The sequence below is a fragment of the Bos javanicus genome, chromosome 3 (genome assembly GCF_032452875.1).
Source record: "Bos javanicus breed banteng chromosome 3, ARS-OSU_banteng_1.0, whole genome shotgun sequence".
Lineage (NCBI taxonomy): Eukaryota > Metazoa > Chordata > Mammalia > Artiodactyla > Bovidae > Bos > Bos javanicus.
The window spans coordinates 109,710,055-109,732,224 of NC_083870.1; the positions used below are offsets into that span (position 1 = coordinate 109,710,055).

General features: G+C 48.0%; 1 protein-coding gene across 2 annotated transcripts in view; it reads left to right on the plus strand.

Moving 5' to 3' along the window:
• The window catches only part of OSCP1 (organic solute carrier partner 1), a 33,762-nt gene extending 16,625 nt beyond the window's left edge, over positions 1-17,137 (plus strand). For both annotated transcript variants that reach the window (XM_061412501.1, XM_061412502.1), the window contains 6 exons: positions 7,807-7,910; positions 8,831-8,959; positions 9,491-9,560; positions 11,057-11,196; positions 12,126-12,189; positions 12,436-17,137. In XM_061412501.1, the coding sequence (XP_061268485.1) occupies positions 7,807-7,910; positions 8,831-8,959; positions 9,491-9,560; positions 11,057-11,196; positions 12,126-12,189; positions 12,436-12,552 (624 nt within the window). In that variant the 3' untranslated portion in view covers positions 12,553-17,137. The remainder of the gene's footprint in view (positions 1-7,806; positions 7,911-8,830; positions 8,960-9,490; positions 9,561-11,056; positions 11,197-12,125; positions 12,190-12,435) is intronic.
• The last annotated feature ends 5,033 nt before the right edge of the window (positions 17,138-22,170 follow it).

Consider the following 22,170-nt stretch of genomic DNA (forward strand, 5'->3'; position numbering starts at 1 on the left):
CGTGATGATCAACTGTCTGATGATAAATCTCAGCGGGTTTTCAAGGGACCGAGCAGGACGGTGATGCCACATCCCCTCCCAGTTACCTTCTGTATGTTTCTTTAAAATATGGCTTCTTCCCTTGCTTCTCCAGGCTCCCAGTCTGATCTCAACTCCAAAACCTTTTCCCGAGCCTTTATTGCCTTGACTTGTCCAGCATCTGAGCTGTCAGGAGGCGGCCCTCTTGCTCCAGGGAACAGTCCCCATCTCGGCCGGCCCTAACCTCTCCCATCTCTCCGTCTTTCAGTCCTTGCTCCCCTCCTTCTGTCTCCAAGCCTTTCCCCTTCTGGCTTTACCCACCCCCTGCTCTTGAATCACTTTCCCCCCCACTTTGGCTGCCAACTAACTCCTCTATCTGTGGTGACTCCTACTTCTAACCTCTGCACCCCCCTTACCCCAGCCCTGCCATCAAGACCCACATCGCCACCTGCTTCTAAAAAGTTCCCCCAGTGCCCACAGCCTCATGTGTGCAGCTAAACGAGTCTCCAGAATTCAAGTCCTGCCTAACTTCCTGGTTTCTTTTGAGAGGACCGCCATCCCCTCACTCATTTGGCTCAGCCCCAGCCCATCACACCTTTGGTTTCCCTTCTCTGATCTTCATCTGATTGTGTCTGCAGCCCATCGAGTCTGCCTCTTCAGTGTCCACGCCCTCCTGTCCACTCCGGTCGCTCAGCTCAGGCCTTCATACTTTTTGTTGGCCCTTGCCTCGCAGTTGACGCGACCACCTCCTCTCACACCTGCTCCAGACAGTTCTACACTCCAAGTTTGAAAACCCACATTCCTGAGCTTCTGACTTTGGGGCCGGTCTCTCTTGGCCAGGACTTTGTTCCTTCCCGTAATTTAGCACACTGATATGCGAAAGACACCCACAGTGGGCCAGGCACTAGAGTCAGGCACTCCCGTTTGAATCCCAGCTCCAGCACAGCTCCGTGACCTTGGGCAAATTACTTCCCTGAGGCTTTAGTTTCACCATCTAAAGTGACAGTGAAAGTGAAGTCGCTCAGTCGTGTCCGACTCTTTGCGACCCCATGGACTGTAGCCTATCAGGCTCCTCTGTCCATGGGATTTTCCAGGCAGTAGTACTGGAGTGGATTGCCATTTCCTTTTCCAGGGGATCTTCCTGACCCAGGGATCGAACCCGGGTCTTCCGCAAAATTGTGGAAATGATAATACCTGATTTAGAGTTTGTCAGGGGGATTAAGTAAGGCATCACATGTAACATATGTATTTGCATATATACATGTTTGAATGAATTCTGGGAGTTGGTGATAGACAGGAAGGCCTGGCGTGCTGCGATTCATGGGATCGCAAAGAGTTGGACACAACTGAGCGACTGACCTGAACTGATGTGTGTATGTATATATATACACACTACCGAGTGCTTCTGGCAGGAGGGACAGGACCCTGGTCGTGGTGGTTGCCTCCTGGGGGCGGGGAAGTGCGTGGAGGACAGGGATGCAAAAGAGACCTACTTTCCCTTGTATACTCTTTGAACTTTTTTTTTTTTTTTTTGGGCCACATTGTGAAGCTTACAGGATCTTAGTTTCCCCAACCGGGGATCAAACCCGTGCCCCCTGCAGTGGAAGCACAGTGTCCTAACCAGTGGGCCAGCAGGGAAGTCCCGCTCTTTGGACTTTTTGAATTTTGTACATGTTCATGTGTAACATATTCACAAACAGAAATATTTTTTTAAAAAAAGAGAAATAGGGACCACTGCAGAGGGTGCAGGTTCAACTCCAGATCGGGGAACGAAGATCCCCCATGCTGTGCAGTATGGCCAGAAAATAATAATAATATTAAATCCAAAAAAAAAGGAAATAAATAAAATATATTTAGAACCTTGTTATTTCCCTCCTATGAACAGGGAAAGATAAATTGATGACAATGCTGAGGCCAATTTTATTTTTAACCCTCATGAATAATTTCATTTGCTATGGATGGAGCAATAATAACATCAATGTAAATCAAGATCTCTAATAGTCATCAATTGAAATTAAAAATGTGAAAGTACAAATAAGATTAAGTTTTACATTACTTTAAAATATTGAAAACCCTGCTGTCAAGCCTGTGCATATTTGGACAATATTTTATGGATCATTGTAATATAAGCAGCCATATTGATTTCTCAGTTCTGGCAAGATGAAATTCATTATGATGAGAAGACTCCTAATAATAAGTCTATAACAAAATCATTAAAACATATTAAACCACAAACTACATTAAGCTTTAATTGCTAAATGGGCAGGCAATAAAACATCAGAATGTTCATCAAGAGAAATAGGAATCACACATCCTGACATTACTCAGCCACTGGTCTGTAACATCTGGCTGCTTTTCCAAATCTGGCCTTTAATGGTATTTCTGCTCAGCTGCTCTTTATGATTGCCTATACAGATTTTCTCTGTGTTCGAAACAGTCTTGGTAGTTTTTAGATTGTTTAGCAAAACCAACCAACTAAATCAAGAAAACACAGCTCTGACCTAACATTCCCTTGCTCATTGTTTAACCAAAGCAAATACAAGACTCCACATCCTAACGTCCAGAGCTTTCTGTGATATCACAAAGCAACCTGACTGGGACTGTCCTGGCAGTCCAGTGACCAATACTCTGCACTCCCAATGCAGGGAGCCCAGGTTCCATCCTCAGGGAACTAGATCGTGCACGCCACAGCTGAAGGTCCTATGTGCCACAGCTAAGACCCAGAGCAGCCAAATAAATGATAAGTAAAGATTTAAAAACAAAAGCAGCCTGAAGTGGCCTTAGTATGGTCCAGGCCCTGACCTGTGCCCTGGGCCCAAGAGGCTGCGCAGAGACTGATTCCATATGGAATCAGAGCAGTTATGTGCAGGCATCTCAAGTCCCAACCCCTTCAGCCCTCTGGAGCGCCTTCAGAGTTGCCTCCTACAGGGTAGACCCTCCGGTCACCCACCCTCTCCCGAACGCCCCTCCGCGTGCATGCATCTTCTATCACGGACTTTCCTCCTGTGCTTCCACTGTTCCAGTTGGCAAACATCACTCCATCTTCACCTCTTCACAGCCTGGTCCTCACATCTCCACTCCATTATCCACTCCACTTGGAAACACTGCATCCCTGGAAAACTAGTCGGTCTAACAAATATGTACTGAGTGCCTGCTCCACTCCAGGTCATTTTCAGTCCTGAGATATAGAAGTGAACAAGGCAGAGGCCCTGCCCTGAGAAGGCTCCATGCCAGTAGGAAGAAACCACGAGGACACGTTAAGTTGTGTTCCAGTTCTGATAATTCTCAGGAAGATGGCCTTATAGGAGGGAACTGGGATGGGATGTTGCTTCCGACCAGCTCTGTCCAACAGAGCTTCCTGTCATGATGGAAATGTTCTGTATCCGTGCTGTCCACTGAGAGAGCCACTAGCCCCATAGGGCTGTTGGGTACTTGAAACATGGCTCATCAGACAGAGAAACTGAGCTGTTAATTTAATCTAAATTTAAATAGTCACACTTGACTAATAGCTACCTTACTGGACAATATATCCTTAGATGGTAGAGGCAAGGACAGCCTTTCTGAGGACAGACATTTCAGCTGAGAGTATAACTAACAAAGATCTCAGGGAAGAGCTTCTAGCCTGAAGGGACAGCGAGTTCAAAGACCATTAAGTGGGAAAAGCACGAAACGCCCCATGGACAGAGAGAAAGGCTGTGTGAACAGAGCATGTCTAGGCGGGGGCAGTACTCAAATAAAGTTAGCCACCTAGGTAGGGTGAGTGCTCGCTGAGCAGGAGACGCCAGTCATGAATAAACTGGTTCTTACCTACCAGGTGACTTAGCTTTAGATTCTAGTAAGGACTTTATCCTAAGAGTAAAGAAAAGATCTGGAGGATTTTAAGATGAACTGATAACATGATCTGACTTGGATCTGGAAAATGAACTAAAAGAGGTAGGCCAGCAGTTACAAAATCTAGGTAAAAAAATGAGATCCAGGTAAAAAAGGAAAGCACTTGGGCTAGGTGTTTGCTCTGGAGATCATGAAAAATATTCACATACTTACCTTCAGGGCAGGGTCAATAAGATTTACTCAGAGATTGGATGTGGGGAATGAGGGAAAGAGGAATGAAGAACAGCTCCTAGGTTGCTGGTGCCATTTTCTGAGTTGGGGAAGGACGGAAGGGAAGGATATTTGAGTAGAAAAAGTCGTTCTGTTTACGCTCGATTTGCTCTCTGAGTAGCAGAGTCAAGCAGGTAGCTGGATGTCTAAACCCGGAGCTCAGAGGGGAGAGGAAAGCCGGAGGCGTGATGTGGGCATCCTAGCATGCAGCAGAGAGGCTGTATGCAAAGTCTTCTCGCCACCTGAAGGCGGCCGGTCATTTCCTTCATCCACAGGCAGGCTGCAAGAAGCAGGGTCGGCATTCTACCAGCTTCCCCCTCCCTTTCAGATCATTATTTTCCTGCCTACACAAACTTAGCCCTCCTCTTATAAGGCCAGACCAGCAACCATCACACCGTCCAAAGCCCCACAGTCAGCCCTCACTGTTGAAACAAACTGTGAAGTCACTCACCCACATTCCCCAAGCATTTACATCCCTGGCTCACTTCCTCCCAGCCACCTGAATCCCGCCATCATGCTGGGGAGTGTGGGCACTCATGGAGCATTCAGCACGCTAGCCCCGCAGCTCCACAACCTTCATTCCCTCTTTCCATAGGAAACACGTGTCCTGCCCTCAGGACCTCCTCAGAGAAGGGAACGTGCACTAAGTGCCTTACGGATGTTTGATTCTGACCCAGAAAAGAGAGGACACTGTGGGGCATGGCCACCTCTACCTAAGAGCATCAGGGCGTCTGCACAGAGGATCCGAGAGCTTTAAAAGAAAGAGGTTTTCCCCAGGACCATGGGAAAATAAGAGGAGGGGTTAAGAGGACACCACTTTGTAAAGCACCTTCAGGTGACCACCCGGCGTGACGGGCAGTGCAGGGGTCAGAAGGCTGCCTCGGGCTCGAGGAGGAGCTCGGCTGCAGAGAGGAGCATGGGCCAGCTGGACATCGTCGGGCAGGCGGCTAAGCCAGTGAACCAGGAGAGGAACACGGTCAGAGAGGAGTTGAGAAGATTCTCTGTAGCAGCAGAGTGGAGGACAGATCCAACACAGATGAGAGCAGAGGCAGGGAGGCTCTGCAGTCCCCAGGCTAGAGGTGGCGAAGGTCCGAGCTAGGGAGCAGGGCAGAGAGGAGGGGCCGGACACAGAAATGATCACTGGATGAGCAGGGCCTGGCCACTGAATAGCCATGGGAAGGTGGTGGGCGGGGGACTCAGATTGCTGACGTGGTGACCTGGTGGTGTCATTCAGGGGGATCAGGTTAGGGAAGACGGATGGAGCCCTGTTCTGAGCAGGGTGAATTGGAGGTGCTTCCCATGGATCCGTGGACATATTTAATAGGCAGTGGGATTAGACGGGTCAGATGCCCAGGAAAGAAGACTGAGTGGAGGCTCCAGACCTGGGAGCCGTCAGCACTGAGGTGAACACCGGTGTATGGGAAGAGAGGAGATCACCTCGGAATAAAAAGGGTGGAGTGAGAGGAACAGGGCACAGGAGCACTGGTGTATGGGAAGAGAGGAGATTACCTCGGAATAAAAAGGGTGGAGTGAGAGGAACAGGGCACAGGAGCACTGGTGTATGGGAAGAGAGGAGATTACCTCGGAATAAAAAGGGTGGAGTGAGAGGAACAGGGCACAGGAGAGTCACAGCTAAGCTGAGTGTCAGCAGAGGGGCTGGGCAAGCAGGCAGACCAAACAGTCCCCTCCAGCCAAGGGCAGATCTTCAGGTCAAACCCAGACACACACTTGACTAAATTTGTACATTTCGGGTCTATGACATAGTCACCCCTGTTAGAATTAACTAACCAGAAAGTCCAAAACAGGCATAAAGTCTCACTTCTCTCAGAATTTTCTTTCTCCTTGCTTGTATTCATATCCCGTGGTCACAGAATCTCAAGGTTAAAATGTCCTTAAAGCCAAACCCTCCAACCAACCCAGTGTACACACTTCTCCCAAAACATGCCTTTTTGCCCACCCATTGTGGCTCAGCTGGTAAAGAATCCACCTGCGGTGCGGGAGACCTGGGTTCAATCCCTGGGTTGAGAAGATCCCCCTGGAGAAGGGAAAGGCTACCCCACTCCAGTATTCTGGCCTGGAGAATTCCATGGACTGTAGAGTCCATGGGGTCGCAAAGAGTCAGACACGACTGAGTGACTTTCACTTTCACTTTCTGTGTTTCTGAAGTGTCTTCACACCCAGCCTCCCCAGGCCCAGCTCCACACCCACAGTGGCCCCTGCCCACCCGCTCTGCCTGTGGTCACTCTCTTTGGTGGGCTCCTTTGCGTGTGCAGCATACTGCTCTTGACAGTGTCATCGTTTCTGCACTCTATGCTGTGTCCTGCGTCCAATCAGACTGTGATACTGAGACTGTTAGCTACCTCTCATTGGGCACTTATGTGTCAGGCTCTGTGGAAAGGACTTCTTGTTCATTACCTGATTTAGTGCTCAACTAACCCATTGAATAGGTTCTGTTACTATCCTCAGACGACCAAAGAGAAAGGTAGCATAACTTACCAAAAAACTCAGAGCCAAGGAGAGGCCCAGCTGAGCTGTGCCGCCTGGACAGTGTAACGTCGGCAGGCCATGCTGCCAGCGTACAAATCCTCAGCACTTTGCACTTTCGCTGCCTTGCGTGCAACAGATGCTTATTCTTGGCAATGTTACTGATATAATCTTGTGGAATTTTAGAGTTTGAAGGAACCTTCAAGTTTATCTCACTTTACAGATGAGGAAGAAACTGATTTTTTTTTTTTTTTTGGCCATGCTGTACAACTTGTGGGATCTCAGTTCCCCAACCAGAGACTGAACCCAGGCCCCCTGCAGTGAAAGCACCCAGTCTTAACCACTGGACTGCCAGGAAACTCCCCAATAAAACTGATGGGATTTAATTCAACCAAGACCTCAATACAAGAGTGCATGAAGCAAGGAGGAGAAATAAGCATAGTGTGGGGTTTTGACTCACGTAGTAGACTTTCAGACTCTATGCCCGCTGGACCCACCCGGCTGGCCCCTCCTCACTAGTCCAGCACGTGGCTGAGAGCTTGCAGTCAGAAACACAAGGGTGTGAATCCTCAGCTCTGCCCCTTATGAGCTGGTAGGCCTGGAGGGAGTGTCTTAACCTCTGAGGAGATAATGAGGGTCTTAACAGCTCCAGCCTCAGAGCTATATAGAGAGTTTATAAGGAACCAAGGAATGGACATAGAATCTGGAGTCATCCTTGATTTTGAATCCTTCTGGGCAAGTCGCTTCACTCTCTGAACCCCAACCTCCTCATCATGAAGGCAGGGGTCGCGCTATCCATGGGCTTCCCTGGTAGCTCAGCTGGTAAAGAACCTGCCTGCAATGCAGGAGACCCCAGTTCGATCCCTGGGTTGGGAAGATCCCCTGGAAGAGGGCATGGCAACCCACTCCAGAATTCTACCCTGGAGAATCCCCATAAACAGAGGAGCCTGGCGGGCTGCAGTCCACAGGGACACATGAGTTGGACACGACTGAGCGACTAAGCACAGCACAGCAGCACTACCTCCCTGGGAGGTTTGTTATGTGGCTCAAAGAGGTTCTGTTTGTAAAAACTCTATACTCCGCAGGTGTTTGTCATGCTGTGTTTTTCTCTCGTCTTAAGCCATTACACACTTCCCATTCTCAGAATGCATATGTCTATGGAAATATGCCAAGAAAATGACACCAAGTATTTTTTCCCCCCAGGTGTCCATATTTCTAAAGGACAAAGTTCAGAATTCCAGTGGTCGCTTCGTGTTGCCAGTGTCCGGGCCCGTCCCCTGGGGAACTGAAGTCCCTGGACTCATCAGGTGAATGAATGCTCAACAGTAATTGTCAGACCAGTGTTCAGGGGTCCGGGAAAGCAATATGTGGGCCGCCACATAGACTGCAGCCATGCTCAGCCCCTCCCTTTCTCCAGTTAAGCACAGCAGAGAGGAGGTAAGGTTTAATCCCAGCTTGTCACCTAGCAGACACTGCAAGATTTATTTCTTCATCTATTGAATGTTTACTGTGAGGATGAATATGATAATACTGTAATGCTCTAAAGTGCTACACACCACCCAGTACATAGCATATACTCAATAAATATTATTATCATTATTATTGTATTACTATCACCCAGCTGGCGTTAGCGGTAAAGAATCCACCTGCCAATGCGGGAGATGCAAGAGACGTGGATTTGATCCTGGGTCTGGGTCAGGAAGATCCCCTGGAGTAGGAAATGGCACCCTGCTTCAGTATTCTTGCCTGGAAAATTCGACAGACAAAGGAGCCTGGCGTGCTACAGTCCTTGGGGCTGCAAAGTCAGATGCAACTGAGCGCACAAACCCGCACACACACACACACAGTTACATCAGCTAGCATCTTTATTTTGAAGCAGCATGTAAATTCCCTCTGGTCCCATAGTACAAAGAATAATGAAGCCTCCGGGACTCTCCAGGCTTGGAGAGCATGGCATCACATCCTGCTTTGTCTTTTTTTTTTAGTATTTATTTATTTGGCTGCATCAGGTCTTAGCTGTGGCGCGTGGGATCGCTTGTTGAGACACGGGCTCTCTACTTGGCGCACAGAGCGTGCAGGCTTAGCAGCTGTAGCGTGCGGGCTTAGCTGCTCTGTGGCATATGGGATCTTAGTTCCCCAACCAAGATTCAGACCCATGCGTTGCGCGGTGAATTCCTAACCACTAGACCACCAGGGAAATCCCATCATGTCCTACTTTGTCTCGTAGAACATTCAACAACAAAGGCAAAGAAGTGAAGAGGACAGAATTTAAGCACGGCGGGAGCTACGTCGCGGCCCCCAAAGAAGGGTCTCTTGAGCTCTATGGAGACCGAGTCCTGAAACTGGGAACTAATATGTAAGCAAATTCTTCCTTCCCCAAATGAATTCCAGTGCAGCAGAGGTCCCTTCATTTAAAACACTGGCTTGACTTCTGCAGTGAAAAACCCCTGCTGACAATTGAAGAAATTTCCCCTTAGAGACACGGCAGGCAGGGCCTCCGCATTTCCAAAGGGCACCTCAGATCTTCCACCAGAAAGTAGATTAACAGGTCAAAAAGATAAATAACTTAAAATAGCCATACAAGAGAACTAGCCAAAACCTTTTAATGCAGTAGAGACCCAAAAGGCCTTGGCCATCATGTTTTTTTCCAGAAATACACATTACTTTGCAAGAGGAAATATCGCCATACAGCTTCCTAGGTATTTTGATTTGGGAAGAAGCAAAACTTGAGTGGTTGACACCCACTTAGTTATAGTCTGTATCCCCAGCACCTTTCTGGATGCTTTTTGATACCTCAGAGTAAAAGCTATGCACTATATTTACGAGTTAGAAGGAAGTCAGGGTAAGAGGCCTGGACAATGTTTTCGTGGTTTTCCGTTGCCACCAGGTATAGCGTGAACCGGCCCGTGGAAACCCACATGTCTGCAGCATCAAAGAACTTAGCTTCACAGACGCAGGTGAGCTTCTGCCTCCCGTGTTTACCTTCAGAGCTAATTTCTAGATACCAGAGTCTGGACAGGGAGAAGGGAGGGGTCTCTAGAGTTCAGAGCTGGCCAAGGCTCCCTCCTTGTTTGCAGTCTTCTCCATTCCGCCTTACCCAGTACGCAGGTTTTTAATTATAGTTTCTCATGGAGACTTCCAGTGATCTGACTAATTAGGTAATTTTAAGCTTGTCTCCACCACCATAATTAAGCAGGAACCACACATAAGGACATGTGAAACAGCATTGTACCAGTGCTGTGAGGTCCGTGGCTGCTGAGTTCAGCACTTGTGTGTATTCTGATCGTTAAAACATCCCCTTTCCCTGCTTCCCTGGGTGATGATGTGAAAGTTGGGTTCAAAATGGGGTTTGGGTTCTCTGAATTCTTTTGTACAAATTTTCACTGAACTAGCTGTCATCTAGCTATAGGCCCCATGGACTATTCAGTTATGCTATAAACATCTATTGAACTGTGTCTATGGGCGGGGGGGTGTTCCCAGGACACAGAGCTGGCTTAGATTTGGTCCCATCCTGAAGGGCCTTGTAATACGCTAGGCTTATAAAGACAGCAATAGAAACAAATAACTATAACCTGGCGGAAGACAGAAGGTGAACTCACTGAGCATTCTGAGCAAAGAACTATGTCAGAACACATATCCTGTCCAGGGGGTGGGAAGGAGCCCCCTGGACAGGGAACAAGAAGGCTTTTTGGAGGAGGTGACATTCAAGTGGGGCTCTGGAGCGAGGCAGATACTAAACAGCTCAGAAGGAGAAAAAGACACACAAACCAAGATGACGGGACGAGCAAAGGCACCAGAGGCACGCTCCTGGGGGGAAGCAGGCAGTCAGCGTCCCTCTCGTGTAGCTGGATCATAAGGCGATAGCAGCAGTGGCCAGAGACCCGCCCAGACAGGCACACGGGCCTGATTCCAGAGGCAAAGCAGGGAAAAAGCCGGGTTAGAGAGAGCCAGGTAGGAGGAGGGTGCAGGCTGCAGTGGGGCCAGGCCATGAGAGAAGGAGCTACGGGAGAGAAGGGATTCGAGGGTGTGCTCACCGGTCACCACCGGAGGGCAGTGTGGTCGCTCCTGTGGAAGGAGTGCCCTTGGACCTGGAGGCTTCACCCAGGCCGCGTGGGTAAAGGCTGGGGGAACTAGACTGCCTGAAGAGGAAGCAGTGTTCTCCTTCGAGGAGGAAGGTGGTTTGAGGAGAACGAGGATCCCTGGGGCCTTCCACTCATCTTGAAAGTGTGAGAATCTCTGGCTTGTCGCCTTGCTAGAGTCCCTCTGCTTCTGACACGGGCTATTTCTCTTCTGGTTCTATTTCCTATGCTTCGTGTGGACCCAGTGCTTCCCAGAAATCATTTAGACAGTTACTGTTTTGCCTTGTTTTGAAATACCACCCTGCGTCTCTGGGGTATCAGCAAGGAATTGAATCACCTTCACGTGGCTAAAAATTATGAAATTGATTTTGCAGGAAAGCATCGTTCCAAACCCTCTTGCTAAAGAAGAGCTGAATCTCTTGGCCAGGCTGATAGGAGGCATGGAGATTCAGAAACCCAGTGGCCCTGAGCCAGGATTCCGGTTGAATCTCTTCACCACTGATGAAGAGGAGGAGTATGTTTTCAACCTGTTTCTTTAAAGACCTATGTAAAAATCCTAAGTGTGGTAAGAACCAAAAAATGACCATCAGAAACCAAATAAGTGGTTCTTATCACTTATAAACACAGATGTAAATAAAGTTCAAAAATGAAAGATCAGCAAACTCAACAACCTAAGTTAAAGAAGAACCCACTAGTATTAAATGGCCTGAATCTTTTGGATTTGTTCAAAAAGTAGCTCTAACATTTTATTTAGCTCAGTTCAAGAGAATTGGAAGTCAAGATAATCATATTTTTAAAAAGACTGTTAAGAAACCAGAAGGAGATTGGAGCATGACATCTTCAGGATGAGACAGTCTCCCCCAGAACCAATAGTGGAGGTAATTCACTGAGACTTAGACAGTGCTTTACAGTTTCCAGGGAACGTTTGCATTCATTATCTCCTGCGACTGTTCTCACAGCCATGTATTTGGGGTGGGGGTGGGTGCCTTCTCTTTCTCTCTCCTTTGGAGTGGCAGGCCCTGGGGGAAGTGTAGGGACCCAAGGATGGCACGTAACACCTGGGGCCTGACCTCAGGTGCTCCCAGCGCGGCAGGAGCACGAACACACGCCCAAGTCCCTCCAGCGCCATGTCACACACGCTCCAGTGAGGACACGGGGACTGACTTGGCCCCAGCAGATTAAAGAGGTTGCCAACTGAGCAGGGTCTCGGAGTTTGCCAAGCAGAGGAAGGGGAAAAGTTATTCTTGGCAGACTTTAGTATGTGCAAAAGCAGATATATAAAAGGACTTGACTTCCTGGAGCGTAGGGTGTACTGGTTGGGGAGAGGGCAGAAAGTTGAAGAGAGAGAAAAAAATAGGTTACCAGATTATCAAGGACCAATGTGCCACACTGGCAGGGAGAAAAATCCTAACCTTTGACCCGTTTCTCGACCCTCTTGTACAGACAAGCAGCGCTCACCAGGCCAGAAGAGTTATCCTACGAAGTTATCAACATCCAAGCTACTCAGGTGTGTGCAGGCGATTATACAAGTCAAATCTTATTCCCCCCCCCACCCCGTTCTTATAATAACAATGAACTTCAAAGGCCCTCCCTCCTCCTCCTGTCTAATCAGCACGTAACATAGTCCCTATCCTGACAAACAGGCAGGAACCGAAGTGCATCCCAGGGGTGGGAAATGCACCACTAGCTGCACAGAGAGGCCGGCGTGCCCACACGTTTCTTCATTCCCTCCCTCCTCTCACTCCTCTCACAGGACCAGCAGACGAACCAGGAGCTGGTGCGGATCATGGGGGAGTTTGAAATCACAGACCAGTCAAGGCAGAGCTCCAGCAAGGGCGACGACTGGCTCGCCATGATGGATGAATTATAGCCGTGCTGACCAGGCGCCCCTCCCCCTGGAGAGAGGCCGCTTGATGAGGACCCCGGGGGTGCCCCCCAGGGAACCACACAATGCTGCTAGTTTTCTACTAAGCGAAGCCCTTACCCCCTTGCTCCCATTTCCGTCCTGATAAACTGTGCAGATCTGCCTCGGGGAGCACACTGTTCGGAAGGCAACACACATATCCATATTTTCAGCAAAATATACTCTGGCTTTGAAATTGGACCCTTCCCCATTTCCTTCCTGGTTTTATGGCACTCAGAGCATCTGGAGCCCAGAATCAGCAAGACGGTGCCCCTGTTGCCACCTTCATGACAAGCCTGGCTCAGGGGGGCCTGCCGCTCACAGATGCCCGTGGATCGTCACAAAATTTCAGAGCTTCCGGGACGTCTTCTGCCTTGTGAGTCTGACATAGTGGAAAAGGCAATCGCCTCAAACCGTCGGGGCCCAGTTTATACAGCCTGACACACTGGAAGCTGTCACCTCAGACGCAGAGGAAGCAAGGCCGTGACAGGGGACTCCTCCCGCGGGCCCCGCGCAGAGCCTGTGGGCGTCTGTGGTTCTCCGCACGTCTCTCCATCCATATGTGGTGTGGGCTTATCCCATATGGAAATGTGTTTGATCTTTAGCGTGATACGTCCTCCTTACCCCCAGAGTCTTCCTCTGCCACTTAGCGTTCTTGCCTTCTAAAGGCGCCCAGCGTGAGTTGCCATGACAGCCGTCTCCTCTGCTTCACCTTAGCGACCAAGCAGAGCTGTAAGCTGGACGTGCGGGAGGCACGTGGTGTGCCGCTTTCCCTTCTGTGCACCAGATGAGTTAGTCAATACTTCCCTTGGCAGGATGCCAAAGTCTAATTTGGATCCATGAGAAATGTCTCAGGCCAGGGCTGCCCTCATTGCTTCAGGAAGGAGGGTCAGCCCTCCACCTCGTGTTCATTCTGGCCGAGTAACTGGCAGCTCGAGGTCAGCCAACATCCAGAGGTCAAGGTCCATTCAGTCTCCTGGAAGCAATATCCAGAACGGCAAAGGGTGGGAGAGGAACTGAGCTGAGCTGGTCACTGCCTGAGATTGAGCCAACCAGGACCACTCGGGACCCCTGCACCCTAGTAAGAGTGGAGGCAAACATATTTCTGGAAAGCAAGGGTCAGGGTACCCATCCTTAGCTTACCCAAGGCATAGGGTTTGGATTTGTTGTTGCTGTTATTTAGTTGTGTCTGACTCTTTGAGACCCCATGGACGTAGCCTGCCAGGCTCTTCTGTCCATGAGGATTCTCCAGGCAAGAATACTGGAGTGGGCAGCCATGCCCTCCTCTAGAGGATCTTCCCCACAAAGGGATGGAACCCACATCTCCTGACTTAGCAGGCGGGCTCTTTACCACTGAGCCACCTGGGGACCCCAGACTGCTTCTTACAGGCTTACAAAGTGCCTTCAGTTTTAGTCTCTTGTAAGCAGACGACGAGTGCAGGGGAAGGCCCTGACCTGGGTCTGGCTGCCACCGCACTGTGACAGACCTGAACGCCACCATCTGCTCCCAGCGTGTCCTGGGGCCTTGGAGATGGGCCTCAGGTGGCCAAGAGGCAGCCTCCTCCCTCCACCTATCCCAGAGCCATGCTGATGATCTCAAACCTCCCTGTTGTCTCAATGAATAAACAAGATACAGATCTCTGGTAAGGCAGCCTGGTGATGAAGCAATCTTTGAGTTTCATGTCTCTAGTCTTACACAGATGTTGAGAAAAACAAGTTTATTTGCATTGTGGCTTAGGGCACCCAGAAAAAGCAGGGGAGTTGGGAAGGGGCAAAGGAAAAAGAAGATAAGGATTATTCTGGCAAGAATCTGGACTGAGTACTGACAAGGCATCATTGTTCATTTAACACCCGGCTTTGGGGTGTGAGGGCTTCCCTGGTGACTGCCATGCAGGAGACCCAGGTTTGATCCTTGGGTTGGGAGGATCCCCTGGAGGAGGGCATGGCAACCCGCTCCAGTATTCTTGCCAGGAGAATTCCATGAAAAGAGGAACCGGGCGGGCTACAGTCCACAGGGTCGTAAAGAGTCAGACATGACTGAGTGACTAACCCTTTCACCTGGGTTCTGAGGCTGTTACACAGCACTGCCCAGTTCGCTCCAAGGGAAGGGGCACCAGGATCCCCATCCCTGCCCCGAATTTGCCATGGCGTCTTGGGCAGTTCCCTCAACAAGCCTCAGTTCCTCCCTTCATCTGTAAGAAACGGAAAGAACTAGTTCACTGACTCAGAGCCAGCTTGCCCCAGCTAAGTTGGTGAGTTTACAGATTCCTAGACGCTGCCTCAGGTGGGATCTGACAGTTGCAATTTTACCCATGCCTCCCTCCATCTCCATGCTTTGGGGGGCTATTTCTATTCTCTTTAAGCAAATCTGTGACTTAGCTCTTCTCAACTCAGTCTTAAAACTGTCCTACTCTTGTTCTTATCATAGTATTGATCATGTAAATTGTGCAAGGCAAAGCTCTAGAAAAGCCTCCTGAACAAAAGTACTTTAATGGCTTCCAGAAGAAAGATGTAATAAAAATTGAGAGTGAAGGGACTTCCATGGTGGTCCAGTGGCTAAGACTCTGCCCTCCCAATGCAGGGGGCCCCGGTTCAATCTATGGTCAGGGAACTAGATCCCACACGCTGCAACTGAAGACCTCACATGCCACGACAAAGGTCGAAGACTGTGTGCCACAACTGAGACCGGGTGCAGCCAAATATTTTAATTATTTATGTATTTATTTATTTTGGCTGCAGCCGGTCTCAGTTGCAGCATGTGAGATCTAGTTCTCCGATCAGGGCTCAAACCCAGGTTCCCTGCATTGGGAGCTCAGAGTCTTAGCCACTGGACTGCCAGGAAATCCCCAAATAAATATTTTTAAAATATTGAGAGTAAAAAAGAGAGAGAAAATAATAAAATATTGAAAGTGGGGCTTTTCTGGCAGTCCAGTGGTTGAGAGTCTACCTTGCAATGCAGGAGACACCAGTTTGGTCCCTGGTCCGGGAAGATACCACATGACACCGAGCACCTAAGCCCATGCACCACAACTGCTGAGCCCTCACCACACAACTACTGAAGTCCGCGTGCTTTAGAGCTGGTGCTCCGCAACAAGAGAAGCCACTGCAATAAGAAGCCTGAGCGCCACAGCCAGAGAAAGCCCACAAGCAGCAAAGACCCAGCATGGCCAAAAATAACTAAATAAAAACTATTTTAAAAATTGAGATTGAAGGGGCAGGAAGAAAGGGAGGAAATGTATTTAGCCCTTAAGTCATGCCATGCAAGATTAACTCACTTTTTTCCTTACATCCAGATCCCGGTAGGCAAGAAACAAATTTTAGCATCGCAATCAGATCCTGAAGATCCCTAAGTCTAAACAGGATCAGATCCCCTCATCCTCTTCCAACAGGTTTGTCACTCTGGTTTACATCCATGGAGACAAATTCAAGTCACAGGAAACTGTAGAAAGACAAATGCAAATTACAGGGGGGAAGTGTATATATTATACTTTTTTTTTTTTTTTACCATAATACCTAATTGTTCAGTCGCTCAGTCATGTCCGACTCTTTGCGATCCCATGGACTGCAGCACGCCAGGCTTCCCTGTCCTTCACCATCTCCCAGAGCTTGCTCAAACTCATGTCCATTGAGTCAGTGATGCCATCCAACCATCTCATCCTCTGTCATCCCTTTCTCCGCCTGCCTTCAATCTTTCCCAGAATCAGGGTCTTTTCCAATGAGTCGACTCTTTGCATCATGTTGCCAAAGTATTAGAGATTCAGCTTCAGCATCAGTTCTGAATATTTAGGACTGATTTCCTTTAGGATTGACTAGTTTGATCTCCTTGCAGTCCAAGGGACTCTCAAGAGTCTTCTCCAATACCTCTGCTCAAAAGCATCAATCCTTCTGCGCTCAGCCTTCTTTATGGTCCAACTCTCATGTCCACACATGACTACTGGAAAAACCATGGCTTTGACTATACAGACCTTTGTCAGCAAAGTAATGTCTCTGCTTTTTAATATGCTATCTAGGTTTATCATAGCTTTTCTTGCAAGGAGCAACTGTCGTTTAATTTCATGACTGCAGTCACCATCTACAGTGATTTGGGAGCCCAAGAAAATAAGGTCTGTCATTGTTTCCATTGTATCCCCATCTATTTGCCATGAAGTGATGGGACCAGATGCCATGATCTTAGTTTTTTGAATGTTGAGTTTTAAGCCAACTTTTTCACTCTCCTCTTTCATCTTCATCAAGAGGCTCTTTAGTTCCTGTTCGCTTTTTGACATAAGAGTGGTGTCATCTGTGTATCTGAGGTTATTGATATTTCTCCTGGCAATCTTGATTCCAGCTTGTGCTTCATCTAGCCCGACATTTCGCATGATGTACTCTGAATATAAGTTAAATAAGCAGGGTGACAATATACAGCCTTGACACACTCCTTTCCCAGTTTTGAACCAGTCCTTTGTTCCATGTCCAGTTCTAACTGTTGCTTCTTGACCTGCATACAGGTTTCTCAGGAAGCAGAGAGGGTGGTCTGCTATTCCCATCTCTTAATAAAGAATTTTCCACAGTTTTTTGTGATCTATTTCATTAGCATGGTCAATGAAGCAGAAGTAGATGTTTTTCTGGAATTCTCTTGCTTTTTTGATGGTCCAGCAGATGTTCGGAATTTCATCTCTGGTTCCTCTGCCTTTTCTAAATCCAGCTTGAACATCTGGAAGTTCTGGGTTCATGTACTAATACCTAATTATAAAGACCCAAATTAAAATCCAAAAATCAATACACCATTTACCTACCCCTTCCTCCCTTTAGGTGGCGCAAGTGGTAAAGAACACACCTACCAATGCAGGAGACATAAGAAACACAGGTTCGATCCCTGCGTGGGGAAGATCCCCTGGAGGAGGAAATGGCAACCCACTCCAGTATTCTTGCCTGGAGAACCGCATGGACAGAGGAGCCTGGCGGGCTACAGTCCATAGTGTCACCCAGAGTCAGACACGACTGAGGCATCTTAGCGCATGCACATGCTCCTTCCCTTAAATCAAGCCTGGAAAACTCCTCTTCAGCTGCCAAATTCCTGGACAGCTGGCAGCAGAGGGAGTGGAAAGAACTGTTTCCAAGGGACTGGGCTGGAGACCCCTCTTCTCAGTTGAATCTTCCCTACCCAGCTTCAGGATTCAATGCAAAGTAAGTTCTCATGTCATAGCCCACCTCTTTTCAAATGAGAATGTCAAGATGCATTCCAAGAGCCAATGGAAATCATTCTGGATTCTTTGGTCACCCTGACACCTCCACCACCACCCCACATACACACATGGGACATCCTTTTTGTTTCTGGCCAGTGGTTCCTCTGCTGATGAAAATAACAGTATCATCTCTGCTAGTTCCCAAAACCACAGGAAACCCGTCACGTGAGGCCTAGCGAGGTGTGGCCTTTTTTTCTCATTATGAAGGTAAAGGACCTGCCAGGGTGTGTCATTAACCCTAGTCCCATATTCTGGGAGAAAAATAAGAGGAAAACTGAAAAAGTGACTTTTTGAAAATCACAGAGACCGCTGAAATTACAATAAAGGAAGTTGTTTAAATTCACATCTCTTACAAAATTCTTCAAAAGTCACTGTCTATAAACTTCATAAATTGTTTTCTCTTTATTTTTGGATTACTTAAAACGTAAAATTTTAAAACACGAAGGATAAAATAAGTATTATAAACAAAGCTTTATAGACCTGGGGGCAGACCCAGACTCCTAAATCCTACACGTGCACATTGGCTTCAGATCCCTCCACCCTCCTCTTTGTAAAATTCCCCAACTTCCTTTTGTTTCTTTTTTTTTTTTAATTGGAAGCTAATTACTTTATAATATTGTGGTGGGTTTTGCCATACATTGACATGAATTAGGCATGGGTGTACATGTGTCCCCCATCCTGAACCCCCCTCCAACCTCCCTCCCCATCCCATCCCTCTGAGTCATCCCAGTGCACCAGCCCTGAGCGCCCTGTCTCATGCATCAAACCTGGACTGGCGATCTGTTTCACATATGATAATATACATGTTCAATGCTATTCTCTCAAACCATCACACCCTTGCCTTCTCCTTTTTTCATGTATTTAAGGGGAAGGACAAGGATGCTCTCAGTTCAGGTTTTCTGGATATCCAGAAGGCCTCCCAGCTTCAGTTACAACTGAGAAGATAATAACCTGTGTGGGATGCCCTCCCTCACCTCTCCCCTCTAGCTCAGCACATCATTTACTTTCCTTACCCCTACTCAGCCCCCTTTCCGCACCTCAGAACTTCACCAAAAGCCAAAAGGCCGCCAAGGAGCCCGTGGGTCCCACGCAATCCCACACAGCATGGCCTCGGCTCCTCCAGGACCTCCTCCTGCCACCAGCTCTCCAGCCTTCCCGTTTCATCACCTTGCTCTCTCCCACTCCCATAGCTTCTGTCACAACACAGTCCCTTTCCAGTCTCCAGCCCCAGCTTTGCTGGATTCAGCTGTCTTCTCTGCTCCCCATTCTCCTGGGCCTGGTTCAAGACCCTTTTCTCCTTTTCTTACTATGTCCTTGTACTCAAATCCTACTGATTTCTGACCACACTTCCCCTCTCTTCCTCCGTGGCTTCTTTTTTTTTTTTCCTTGGCTATGTTAGGTCTTAGTTATGGCACACAGGATCTTCAGCTTTAGTTGTGACACGCAGGATATTTTGGCTTCGGCATGTGGGATCTAGTTCCCTGACCAGGGATTGAACCCAGGCCCCCTGCACTGGAAGCACGGAGTCTTATTGGCCACTGGACCACCAGGGAAGTGCCCCCTCGGTGCTTCTGATTGAAGATTGCCCTCTGATACAGATGTTGATGTAGCCATTTTTCAAAGTCTGTGAGAATGGCTGGGGCGATTGCAGGAGGATCCTTGATCACCCCTGGTTTCCCACCCTGTCATCACACTCACTTCAGCGGTCATCTCACGGCTCCATTTCTCACCCTCACCCTATCCTTTGTTCTCACCACCTCCATCCCTGTGCTGACCACATATTTATGTGCCCTGCAGTGCTTAGTCTGCATTCTTCTGCAAACTATTTTGCATTCCTTTTTTCAGAGAGGCCATTACTTTGATCCTGTACTATTAACTCACAAATTTCCATATTCCCCTCTCTGGGCTGCAGGTTCACTTTTCCTGAGACATTCCGTAACCTCACGCTTAGTGTCTAACATTGATATCATTTTTATTTATTCAGGACATTCACTTTACTTTCAAAAGGCATGAAAAATCTTCTTAAATTTCATATAGAATAAGACAGTTCTCCATGGAAAAGCACCAGAAGCAATGGATAGAAGTTACCCAAAGCTTCCTAACAATGGAGTAGAACAGCCGGCACAGGAGTCAGTTGCTGGTCACTGGAATATCCAGCAGTGACTAGGGGGTCACGGGAGTGAGGGAGGCTGCAGAGGGGAATTGGACCCTAGGTGGGAATTTGGAGTAGGTGACCTGGGAATCACCCAAACTCTCAGGATTCTGTATCTTCTGACTGTTGGATACAGAACCACAACGAAATCATGTACAGGGAACAGGGAAATTCAAGGCTCCTGTGACAGTGAAGTTGTTCAGTCATGTCCAACTCTTTGGGACCCCATGGACTGTAGCCTACCAGGTTCCTTCATCCATGGGATTTTCCAGGCAAGAATACTAGAGTGGGTTGCCATTTCCTTCTCCAGGAGATCTTCCCAACCCAGGGATTGAACCTGGATCTCCCACATTATAGGCAGACGTTTTACCGTCTGAGCCACCAGGGACGTTCTCAAGGATCCTGAAATGAATTCAATTCAAGTGGACTTTAGTCTGGGTTTGAAACTGAACAAAACAAACAAACAAAAAAATGGAACTAATTCTCCACTGAGGTGAAGGAATTTACTGAAAGGGCTTCAGGCAAATGACAGTTGTCAGGAAGAGTGAAGGATCATGCAAAATGGCCAGGAACCAGGGACGGGGAGGCGGCATGGAGAGCACGCCAGCAGCAGCACCCGAAGGGATGAGGCGCTGGATGACGCAGACACCAAGATGAAGCCTCAACCGTTCCTGCTGGTCTGTGTCCCTTGCTCCAGATTTGGAATCTGATAATGCCTGAGTTTAGGTCACCAGCCTGTGCCATAGCTGACAAGGATCAGAGACAATATCTGCCCTTTAAACCATATAGAGTGGGAACAGAAACTCACCTCTTACTGAAATTCACAGAATGGCAGATCTCCCCAAAGGTGGGGAAAGGGGTTCAGTGGGCTGTGTAGCCAAAAAACGAGATACCCTCTAAGGCGTGAACCCCCTCCCAACCCTACCACTCTTATTCCTGTCAATGGACCATCAGCGTTAAAATTTAAATCATCGATTTCCCCTCCTGCTAACCACATTCCAGATTTAATCAGTCCCCAAGGATTCTGATTCACTCTCTTCAGGGTCTTTAACACTCATCCCTTCTTTCCATCCCACTGCCACCAGTTCACTTAGCTCCCATCATCTCACCACATTCATAAAACCATTGTTCCTCCTGAAACTGAAGTTTGTAGGGTGAAGCATCTCAGCCTCCTAGGGCCTTCTCCCTGTCTCAACACCCAAGAGATGAGTAGGAGAGGTGAGATCTACATAAATAGCTATGGTGAATCTGCATACACCAAGCAAACATGTATCAAGCAGTATGCTATCAGCCTCACTCCCAGTTGGCATTCTCAGACTTCAGGAAGGTACAGCCAGCCTTTGAAGGAGGGATTGGACTTAACATCTATAGATAAAAAGAGAGGATCCCAGGCAGTTGAGCACGATAGCAAAGGCAGAGACAAGAGTTCAGGGCTTGCCTGGGAGTCGCTGAGTCTGACTTTAGGAGGGCATCGGGTCTCAACGTTAGTGTGCACTGTTAGATGTGCATATTCCTGGGCTCTGCTCCTGATTCTGTAGGTGTGGGGTTGGGTTTAACAAGCATTCCAGATAACATTAAGGCAACTGGTTCCCTGGGACTTCCCTGGTGGTCCAGCGGCTAGGACTCCGCACTCCCAATACAGGGGCCCTGGGTTCCATCTCTGGTCAGGAACTAGATCCCATATGCCACAACTAAGACCTGGCACAGTCAAATAAATAATTTTTTTTTAATGAAAGGAGATAAGAGGTTCCCTTATGTACATGGAGATCATTAGTAACCTTTTCAAGAGAAGTTAATGTGAGTAAAACTAAAAATACTCTTGAGAAGAAGCCAGATTACAGTGAGCTGAGTGAGTAGGTGAAAGCCCTCCGGATAGAGCAGCTGTTCTCAAATTTTCAGTCTCAAAACCCTTTTGTGCTCTTTAAAAATTACTGAAAACTAAAGTATTTATGTGGGATATATATATATAGTAATCACATATATATGAAATTGAGATAATATATTAATATTAATTCCCTTTTAAATAACCATAACAGACCCATTATCATATTTTTATTTTAAAATAACTATGCTGCTAAGTCGCTTCAGTCGTGTCCGACTCTGTGCGACCCCAGAGACGGCAGCCCACCAGGCTCCCCTGTTCATGGGATTCTCCAGGCAAGAACACTGGAGTGGGTTGCCATTTCCTTCTGCAATGCATGAAAGTGA